The following is an 11,236-nucleotide window of genomic DNA, read 5'->3' as shown; positions in this document are numbered from 1 at the left end:
CCTGCCTCGCCTCCTCGGTAGCGGTGTATGGGAAGTCGTGATCCCTTGGAAGATGGGTAACATGACTTGTGGGTAAAGATGTGCAACCTCTACAGAGTGTAAAACTGGTATACTAGCCGTGCTCACGGTCATGAGCAGCTCGGACCCTCACATGATTAATTTATGGAACTAAATTCAAATTGTCATATGCATTGCATCGCAGGTGATGTTGTTACTTTTGTTCTACTACTTAATTGGGTTGGTATTTACTTATACTTAGTAATTGCTAATAAAATTTTGACCAACTTTAAAAGCAATGCTCAGCTCTAACCATTCTCTTTGGTAAGCCTTACACTTCACATGAGCTCTCACCTTTGGCGAGTTCATGCACATTATTCCCCACAACTTGTTGAGCTATGAACGTATGTGAGCTCACTCTTGTTGTCTCACACCCCCCCACAGGTCAAGAACAGGTACCGCAGGATGAGGCGCATGGAGGATGTTGTGGCGAGTTCGTGAGAGGTCTAGGTCGTCGTCTCCCAGTCAACTTTGGGTTGCTGGACCGTTGTCTCCTTATAATGTAATTATTTATTTTGTATAGAACTTCTATTATATAGTAAAGATGTGACATTCGATCATGTGCCATGATTCATCATATGTGTGAGACTTAGCCCCAGCACACCTGGTGATTATGTTCGCGCCCGGGTCTTGGTGCCCCTAAAACCCGGGTGTGACACCTAGGCCCGAATCTATTGAGACACTTAGACAAGCTATCAAGAATTCATCCATTGGCCATGAAGGGATGTCGAATTTGTTGATCCACCACTGTATACGCCGTCCCCTACCCAACCGTCTCCGCCCCCTTAAACTGCAGTTTCTATTGTACATCCATCATCACCTCCTCAAACTTTACATGTTGTTCCTCATTCTCTTTCTGACGCTCCATCTCCGCCACAAGCATCGTCATTCAGGGATCCACCACCTTCTCCTCCTCATCCTCTTGGTGACCCACTGTCTACGCCACCAGCAAGGGATACACCTTCTCCACAGCCATCAAGGGATCCACAACCATCAAAGAAATCTAAATTTTCTGTACCAAAATTGGTGTCCCCGTTCGAGAAAAAGAAGATTAAAGCTACAACTGCTGGTACAGCTCGATTTTTGTCAGGGATTGCATGGAGCCTCAAGTCACATATTATTGATTTGGTAGAGCACGAGCCTGCAAAAAAGACTGATGCAATGACCATAAATATAAAGAAGCCAACTAAGGCATATTATTAAAATGTGCATAAAATATATGTGCCTGACAGACCTCTACTCACTTTTGAGAATCTAAGGAAGCTCCCGGCTGGTATTAAATGGTTGCATGACTGGTACATGTGGGCATCTTCTGTTGACATCAACACTATCAGTGTGCATATACCAAACCATGCTTCTTTTGGTTAAAACCAAAAGGCCTTTGTTGCATTCGAGGACATATGGTTAATGATGCACCTTCAGATACTCGATGTGCAACTTGTAACAGTGTTTGCATTGTAAGTCACTCATACTTCCACATATATGTGTTATTATTAGTGAGCTATATAAATTTTCAATATCTGACATGCACATGTGCCTTGCAGAATGCAACATGATCAGCAGGAGATCCTTTACGATACCAATCCCAATGCCAGTGCCGCTAAAAGGGCTGGATATCTCAACCCAATACTGATATCCGAGGAAAACCACACTTTCAAAATCGGAAAATACAATGAAGAATTAAAAGGAAAGATAGACAAAGAGATTGAGAAGCTTATAGAGAATATGAAGAAGGATTTTGAAGCAAGATATGCCACGTACATAGGACACGCAATGCTTGAATTTCAAGAAAGGGAAGCCACAGTGGCTCCGTACAACTTAAGTAAGTGTGATCTTGCATCAACATCAACATAGCTTTTAGTCCCAAGCAAGTTGGGGTAGGCTAGAGTTGAAACCCAACATGATGTCACCAAAAGGGGAACGACAGAGAAAGGGGATGAAAAAGCTTTTGAGAGCACTAAAAGGGAAAAAGGCCTAATCACGGTTTGGGCACGTGGATAGCTTCTTTTCAAGAACTTTTATCCAAACACAACTCCATTGGGATATTCCATTCCTTCAAGTCCCTTTTGATTGCCTCCTCACATGTCAAGTTTGGTCGACCTCTACCTCTCTTCACATTATTGTCCCGTCTTATGATGCCTTTATGCACCGGTGCCTCTGGGGGTCTCTGGTGGACATGCCCAAAGCATCTCAACCGGTGTTGAATAAGTTGTTCTTCAATTGGCGCTACTCCTAGCTGATCGTGTGTGTCATCGTTTCTCACTCGGTCCAATCTTGTGTGCCCACATATCCAACGCAACATATGCATATCTGTGACACTTAGTTGTTGGATATGTCATCTCTTAGTAGGCCAATACTCAGCCCCATATAACATAGCAAGCCTAATCATTATCCTGTAGAACTTGCCTTTCAACTTCTGTGGCACTCTCTTGTCGCATAGGACTCCCGATGCTTGACGCCATTTCATCCACCCCACTTTGATTTTATGGCTAACATCTTCATCAATATCACCATCTCTCTGTAGCATCGATCCTAAATAATGGAAGGTGTCCTTCTTTGGTACTACTTGGCCTCCTAAACTTACATCTCCATCCTCACTAATTGTAGTACCAAAGTCACATCTCATATACTCGGTTTTGGTCCTACTAATTCTAAATCCTTTTGACTCTAGGGTCTAACGCCATAACTCTAGCTTTCTATCTACTCCTTCCTGGCTTTCATCTACTAGAACTACACCATCAGTGAAAAGCATACACTAAGGGATATCTCCTTGTATATCCCTCGTGACCTCATCTATCACTAAGGCAAATAGATAAGGGCTCAAAACTGAACCTTGATGTAGTCCTATGTGATCTTGCATAAATAAAATTAATAATTTCAATACACATGCATCACAAATGTGACTCATACAGGGACCACTGGATATGCTTCATCATTTATCCTAAGGTTGGAAAGGTGCTGGTGCTCGACTCCTTAAACTACGACCCTTCACATATGCAAAATTCCTCAGCATCTTAGTGTTGTAAGCTTTTTTATGCATGCATGCATGCTTGTATCAATGAGAATTTTAGAATTACACGGTGATTCTATTTGAGATTACAGGGCATATATGTTCTATAAGTGGCAAGGTGGAAAGTATGATTTATCGAAAAAATGTGTGCCACTAGACATCTATTATAACTGGTCGGTAAGTATGTGAATTTATGAATACATATCATACATGTACATATATAGGACAATGTTGCAACTAAATAACCAATCTCCCGTTATGTAGTGCTACAAGCAACCAGCTGGATCGGTCCTGTGTGGGTTCTATTTGTGTGAGTTCATGAGACAGAACAGACAATACATCACGAACCGTGGCCATAATTATTAGTAATAGTCATGTATGTATTTATGTCATTAAGGATAAAATGTGTTATCGAGTGTAAATAGATGATGTTTATAAACTTCCTTTAAAGGAATTTCAACAAGAAAAGCCAGGGAACTTGACCGAAGGTACATTGTATGGCATAATTGAGGACCTATGCACATTCACATTGAAAGAGGTCATTCCCGTTGAAGGAAAATATCACGATGCTACCAGTAGTTTAGAGTACTCATAGAAATTAATGGACTATCTCTTAGCGGAGATAGTTATTCCCTCAGTCCTAGTATATAAGGCATAACCACTTCTGGATCAAAGACCAAGAAATGCATTTAATTCTTTCTATACCACTGCATCGATGTACGTGTGCATAGAGAGAGCACGCCTTATATCTGGGACGGAGGGAGTAGAGCTTAGGTGAAAACTGTGATGTATAGAATTTGTGATGGTTGTAAACACAAGACTTTGGTGTATATAAATGTCTTATAGAATTTAATTCCATGTTGCTTTCAATATGAATATGAATACATATATTTGATTCTATTTGAGACTACAAGGCATATAGGTTCTATAAGTGGTAAGGTGGAAAGTATGATTTATCGAAAAAAATGCGTGCCACTAGACATCCATTATAACTAGTCGGTAAGTATGTGAATTTATGAATACATATCATACATGTACATACATAGGACAATGTTGCAACTAAATAACCAATCTCACGTTATGTAGTGCTACAAGCAACCACCTGGATCGGTCCTGTGTGGGTTCTATGTGTGCGAGTTCATGAGACAGAACGGACAATACATCACGAACCGTGGCCATATATTATTAGTAATAGTCATGTATGTATTTATGTCATTAAGGATAAACTGTGTTATCAAGTGTAAATAGATGATGTTTATAAACTTTCTTTAAAGGAATTTCAACAAGCAAAGCCAGGGAACTTGAGTGAAGATGCATTGTATGGCATAATTGAGGACCTATGCACATTCATATTGAAAGAGGTCATTCCCGTTGAAGGAAACTATCATGATGCTACCAGTAATTTAGAGTACTCACAGAAATTAGTGGACTATCTCTTAGGGGAGATAGTTATTACTCCCTCCGTCCTAGTATATAAGGCATAACCACTTCTGGATCAAAGACCAAGAAATGCATTTAATTCTCTCTATATCACTGCATCGATGTACGTGTGCATAGAGAGAGCACGCCTTATATCTGGGACGGAGGGAGTAGAGCTTAGGTGAAAACTGTGATGTATAGAATTTGTGATGGTTGTAAACACAAGACTTTGGTGTATATAAATGTCTTATAGAATTTAATTCCATGTTGCTTTCAATATGAATATCAATACATATATTTGTTTGTGTGTATATATATATAATTCAGATTTGTTTTGAGAATTTGAAAAAAGCGGGAAACTACCACTGACGATTCCAAAATATCCACAAGTGGAAATGTTGTTTTCACTGGCCCCTAGCACTGGTGGTACTGAAAAATACCAGTGCAAATATTTCTAAAACCGCCAGTATAGAGTTTCTATGTACTAGTGTATATAGAGGCTCTCTCTGCTGTTCACTATATAATATTATATGGATTAGCAAAAATAAAATAAGTATAACATATTCGAGGGTATGACAAATACGTACATATGTATAAAAATTTAAAGCAAAATATGTCTCTAATATAGATATTTAACATATAGGTGAAAAGATACCGAAAATGTTGTTGGAGGAATAGGATATAGAGAAAAAAAGAAATATAAAGGATAAGGTTGAAGACCGCCGCAATATGATTGAACATCCTTGGACTTAAATATACATCACTCCTGCGTAGAATTTTTCCCCCCTCAGATGATCCTAGGGGCCCCTCCTATATATATAAACAGCTTGCACGGCACGAGTGGACCACGCAGTAGCACGAGCTATAACTAACGTCGTACGTACAGAAAGGCCTTGTCTTGTTGTTATATCTTAAAGGTCAATCGAGAGCTAGCAATGGAAGTCAAAGTGCAGAGCTCCAAGCTCGTGAAGCCCGCTTTTATTGCCGCGCCGCCCCGTGAACATGATGATGAGTACGTCCCCTTGTCTGTGTTCGACACGGTCACGTACCAGATGCAGATGGCCATCATCTACGCTTTCCCGCCGCCGGCCCCGTCCACGGCTGCCATCGAGAAGGGCCTTGCAGCGGTGCTGGCCGAGTACCGCACCTTCGCGGGGCAGATCCGCGTGCCCCGTGACGGCGGCACGGCCGCGGTGCTGCTGAACGACCACGGCGCACGCATCGTGGAGGCTACTGTGGACGCCAACTTCGTGGACTTGGCGCCCGCCAAGCCCACCCCGGAGCTGCTGCTGCTGCACCCGGACATCGAGCAGGAGCTCCAAGAGGTGGTGCTCTTGCAGCTCACCCGGTTCCGGTGTGGCTCCCTCGCCATCGGGTTCACGTCCAACCACGTCGCGGCCGACGGCCACGCCACCAGCAACTTCCTCGTGGCCTGGGGACGCGCCACCAGGGGCCTCCCCACGGGCCTGCCGCCTCCCGTGTACTACCAGCCGGGCCAGTTCAAGCCGCGCCCCTCACCCGGACCCGGCCGCGTCGTCGACGACGACTTTGACCACCGCAGCAGGGAGTACTACCACCTGCCGTCGCCTGCTGCTGACAACAACCACGGCTACGGCGACGAGGACGTGATCGACAGCATCGTCATCCACAAGGCGCACTTCACCAAGGAATTCATCGCGGGGCTCCGCTCCAGGGCGTCGGAGGGCCGCGGCCGGCCGTTTAGCCGGTTCGAGACCATCCTGGCGCACCTCTGGCGCACCCTCACGCGCGCCCGCGCGCTGAGCCCCGACGAGACCTCGCAGATCCGCCTGTCCGTCGACGGCCGCCACCGCCTCGGCCTGCCCGCCGAGTACTTCGGCAACCTGGTCCTCTGGGCGTTCCCTACCGCGACGGTCGCCGACCTGCTGGCACAGCCGCTGAAGCACGCGGCGCAGGTGATCCACGACGAGGTGGCCCGCGTGGACGGCAACTACTTCCGGTCGTTCATCGACTTCGCCACGTCGGGCGCCGTGGAGAAGGAGGGGCTGGCGCCCAGCGCCGTCTGCAAGGACGTGCTGTGCCCGAACGTGTCGGTGGACAGCTGGCTCACGTTCCCGTTCTGCGAGCTGGACTTCGGCACGGGCAGCCCGACCTACTTCATGCCTTCCTACTACCCCAGCGAGGGGACGCTCTACCTGGTGCCGTCCTTCGGCGACGGCAGCGTCGACGCCTTCGTGCCCGTATTCAAGCACAACCTCGAGGCCTTTAAGGAATGCTGCTACCACGTGGAGTAGCTATCGCTATTATTATTAGGGCCGGTTTGATAGCTGAGCCAACAAATTAGCTCTGCCACATCGGAGCTAATAATTCTTTTCGCCAACTAGTTAGATAGCTAATTTTTCTAGCCATATATATATATGTATCAAACAGCTCCTAAAATAATTTATGAGATGTCTTGTATTTTTCTAAACATGATTGAATAAAGAAAACAGGCTCTCAGAAACAATTTTACGCATGCACGCGCCTAGAAATCGATTGCTACTGTCAATTAGTAACACCACCAAACATCCATATAAATGCCATCCATTTATCCTTAGGAGCCGTGAGTGTTACCAATCGGCTCTACAATATATATGCAAGTGACTCTCAGATTCTGAATGTGGAAAATGAATTAAAGCCCCAACATGCCCCACAAGAGCCCCAGCAACACTTGCCGCCACCCCGTCGCCTCGGCCGAGCTAGCCACCACCGCCACCGCTAGAGCGCCCCCTTCACTCCGCGTAGCTACTCCCCGACCAAGCTAGCATGTACCCATATCGTAGGTCGCATCTATCCCTACCCTCCACCACGTCTGGGTCATAGCCACCCACCTCCCCCGGCTGATGTCACCTCAGGCGTCCTTCCCACCCCTCCTCTCCCCCTCTCTGTCGTGTCGTCCCACACCTGGTGGCTCGTCGCCCATCCTTTCCACCTCACCACCTTGCACTCCCATCAGCTTCCCCTCCAAAGCCGGATCTCCACTACTACAAAACATGTTATATAAGACGGTTAATTTTCAGTTCTTAAGACGCTTATGAAGTGTCCAAATTTGATGGAGTCGTAAAAGATGTCTCACTTTTAAGATGGTTATAAACCGTTTTAAAAGATATTATATAAGACAATTTTTAATTTATAACCGTCTGAAAAAGGTATTTGTTTAAGTCATTTTGTCCGATAAACCGTCTTCAATTAGGTTTTTGTTTAAGACACTGCTTCTAAAGAACCATAGAGAATACAAACATTATAAGTCATAAAGTATTTATCAAACTGTCTCGAATATCCTACAATAATAGACGATTACAATAGGAAAACCATCTTATTTAGGTGGCTAATAATGGACGTTTTAGAAACCGTCTTATTTAGGAGACTGATATTAGACATTTTGGTGGCCGTCTTATTAAGATTTAAACGAAATGACTTACACGACAGTATCAGATATCACGTTATAATAATTTGAAAGAGAAATATACATACACATATATTGAACAACATTATAATTAATATAATAAAATAAGTATCATTCAATATATCATAAATAAGCATTGTCAAACAACGCATACATAAGTGTACTCTAAATCTAGACTAAAATACAACAGTTTGCACTAATGTTAAGCCTAACTTTATATGAAATCAAGTCTCCACACTTTTGCGGCCACCAAATTTGAATTTCATTCTATGTTTTCCTGTACAACAAAAAGGATAAAACTAGACATAGCAAAAAGCTCCAACCAGCACGTGGATGGTCTCGAAGCTGCCCTTCTGCTTCTCCCTGTTCTTGATCACTCCTACACGCCCGGTGTTCCTCCCGCCGGTCACCATGACCACGTTGCCGACGTCAAACATCAGACAATGGCCTAACCTTGGCATCCTCATCCCTGATTGGGTGAAGACGGAAGCAGCCTGTAGTTCTCGTTTGTCTTAGGGATAGAAATGACATCTGCCAAAAAAATGACACCACAAATCAGCAACCAAAATATGTGTATAGGTATCTTTATGCATTAATAGAGATATAGGCATACCCATAAACCCAGCAGGGTAGGTCTTGTCAGTCCTGACCTTGCCATCAACAAGTACATGGCGTTGCATCAGGATAGAAATGACCTCACGGTACGTCAGTGCATACTTGAGCTTGTTCCTAATGATGAGGATCAGAGGCAGGCACTCCCTGGACTTGTGAGGTCCAGAAGATGGCTTGGGAGCCGACAGAAAAAAAAACCAACCTGAAGCATCAGACAAATGGGGAAGTACAGAAGATTGTAGGTACCAAAACTAGAAAATATTGTTTACTTACAAAAGCTCCGCCAAGATTGTCGAGCATCCAATAATATTCCATTCTTTTGCTATTCCCTTTTGCTTTAAATAAATGAATCAATTACCTTATACCTGAACTAGAACAGTAGCATACATGGAAAAATGGAAAACGACATGCATTTCAAAAAATCATAGAATATTAAAGAGAAAAAATATCAGCTAACATAGAATGATTTTATGCAATGACCCCTATAAGCTAGATTGTGTACCACTTGATCCCCACAAACTTCATCACAGAGCAGATTTTAGTAATTATAGTCAATTCAAACAAAACATTTGATCTTGCATAAACTCAATCACCATGGTTATATGCTAATTTTATGTAAGGTAACAGCAACAATCAGAATGGCAGAGCTATAGTAAATAAGATACAAATATTGTCCAGGAACGATAAGCACAATTTAGAATGGTACTGAGTAAGCAAATAGATAAATGACATTAACAAAAGTAATATGTAAACTATAGTCTGATATATGCTAACTAGTATAGATAAAGAACGAAACATTTCAGACGCAATCTTATAAAGAACATCAATGTGAAACAATATTATCTCAGCAGGCATCACATAGTAAACTTCAACCCTGATAGCATGAAAATACCTACTAAAACTTGCAAACTCTATTTAAATTACCTAGCAACGGCAACATCTTTGGCTTCAGATGTGAAAAGCCCAGCAACAGCCTTGGGAACTCCTAAGAAAGGTCCTCCAATATTCATTACAGCTTTAATATGGTTCTCACACCAGTTCGGACCACCACCGCCCCCCATGGGAGGAGGTGCTTCGACCCATTTCATAAAATGCAGAAAATAGAGGACCCCCATGGAGTGTGGGATCACGACCACCCCATTTCCACCATTTGTTGCTACCATGAGTTCAATATTGCTCTTTATTCTGCTCAAAGTTTGATCATGAACCTGTATATAGTAATCTGTGTTACAAATATGGCAATACATTTTATACCAGAACCATTTACACGGTGGGAACTGGGAACTATCACTAAGCATCAAAAGTTCATAACCAAATAGCTAATCTGTGGTGACTTCTGACTAAAATTTACTTGTATAAGGCCATCCAAGAAGAGTACCTCAGTGTTCTGGAAAGATAACCTCCAATCATATGCAGCCATGTACATGGTCTTTTCTTCATATCCAATACGAGCTAAATTGGCAATTAAGATAGCCCAAAAAAATATCCAGGGACGAAATAGTCTGCTGCAACAAGGCCTGTGACTGACCTGGCCCTTATTCCAGGTTTGTCTAATCCAGTTTCATTGTCCAACGACATATGTTCAACCCAGCATAGAGGTCTGAAAGAATGAATATTTGACCAGAAAGAGAAAGTAAGAGTCAGTGGCCAAAGAAGAGCGCAACTGCCATGGCATAAGATGCTTCGATTATTTCCCATCTTAGTGCCGTTGACCTTACTGCTAGGGGAAGAATGCTAATACAAGAGGTGCTGATATGCATAACAAGCACATTTTTTCACAGTTCACCACAACTGACTTGATAAATATATAATGTCAAAATGTGTTGTGAAACCTGTCCTCATGTTTCATAGGACGGTAAATGAAGAAATTCTGAAGTTCAAGATTCATAAATTGTATGTTCTTCATGATGGGCAATTGAGCATAGTAAATTGGATTTCAACTGAGGAAAAAAAAGTGAAACCATAACCCCTCATTTTCCTGGTAGCCAAAATAATGTCGGGCCCAATGAGGTTTAATGCATTTGAGATTTCAGAATGACATAATCCAAATATTTGCAACCAATAACAATGATCCAACCAAAATGTTAGTGCAAATAAGTAACTGTTTAAAACAAACTGTAAGGCATTTCTTTTCCCTGTAGTATACATGGATAGCTCAACAGCACAAGACTAATGAGATCAAAATTCTGGTCGGTACACTTTCCAGAAAGTATATTGCAGGCAACATGGATCTTTCTATAAAAGCAAGACCTGAATGGTAGAACTGCTAGAGGGGACCAAATTGTTTCTGAAACCTTGCTATGCATGCCTAATACCACAAAAAACTCCAGCTTTTCATGCAAAATGCAGTTTTCTTCTGAAAGTTTAGAAACTATAGGGACGGGACTCGAACAGAACAGGCACCTGGAGGAGGGAGCTACCGTAGGAGACATAGTTGCAGATGAGGCCCTGCGCGGTGATGCGGATCTCGTTATCCTCAATGGTTGACTCGTTCCACGACCGCTCCACCCTCAGGTACCGGTCCATCTCTGCCGCGGACCTCGCTGCTCGTCGTCCGGCGGGTTGCGGGGCTAGGTCAGATGGGATTCGAAGGATGGGGAGGTTGCAGCGGCAGTAGAAGGGAGGTTGCGGCGGCAGTAGAAGGGAGGTTGTGGCGGCAGGTGCTAAAACCCTAGGCGGAGCCAACAATACGGTTTGCCCTGCCCCTGCTTTAG

The 11,236-nt window shown here is 43.4% G+C and overlaps 1 protein-coding gene and 1 pseudogene across 2 annotated transcripts; one reads left to right on the top strand and one right to left on the bottom strand.

Moving 5' to 3' along the window:
- The first annotated feature begins 5,165 nt into the window (after nucleotides 1-5,165).
- LOC103633611 (putrescine hydroxycinnamoyltransferase 3) lies at nucleotides 5,166-6,980 on the top strand. Its single transcript, XM_020541160.2, has one exon. The coding sequence runs from the start codon at nucleotides 5,422-5,424 to the stop codon at nucleotides 6,757-6,759; it is 1,338 nt and encodes a 445-aa protein (XP_020396749.1). The 5' UTR covers nucleotides 5,166-5,421; the 3' UTR covers nucleotides 6,760-6,980.
- Nucleotides 6,981-8,062: 1,082 nt separating this feature from the next.
- On the bottom strand, nucleotides 8,063-11,236 carry LOC103633610 (phospholipid:diacylglycerol acyltransferase and 40S ribosomal protein pseudogene; annotated as a pseudogene). Its single transcript, NR_160855.1, has 6 exons — nucleotides 10,926-11,236; nucleotides 9,901-10,122; nucleotides 9,447-9,730; nucleotides 8,796-8,887; nucleotides 8,524-8,695; nucleotides 8,063-8,441 (listed from the first exon to the last, which is right to left on the bottom strand). The product of NR_160855.1 is annotated as a phospholipid:diacylglycerol acyltransferase and 40S ribosomal protein pseudogene (transcript).

The sequence above is a fragment of the Zea mays genome, chromosome 7 (assembly GCF_902167145.1).
Source record: "Zea mays cultivar B73 chromosome 7, Zm-B73-REFERENCE-NAM-5.0, whole genome shotgun sequence".
NCBI lineage: Eukaryota > Viridiplantae > Streptophyta > Magnoliopsida > Poales > Poaceae > Zea > Zea mays.
This window is presented reverse-complemented; position numbering and strand designations above follow the sequence as displayed.

What these genes read in the sequence shown, in the direction of transcription:
- LOC103633611 (XM_020541160.2), top strand. Translation starts at nt 5,422, where the DNA reads ATGGAAGTCAAAGTGCAGAGCTCCAAGCTCGTGAAGCCCGCTTTTATT.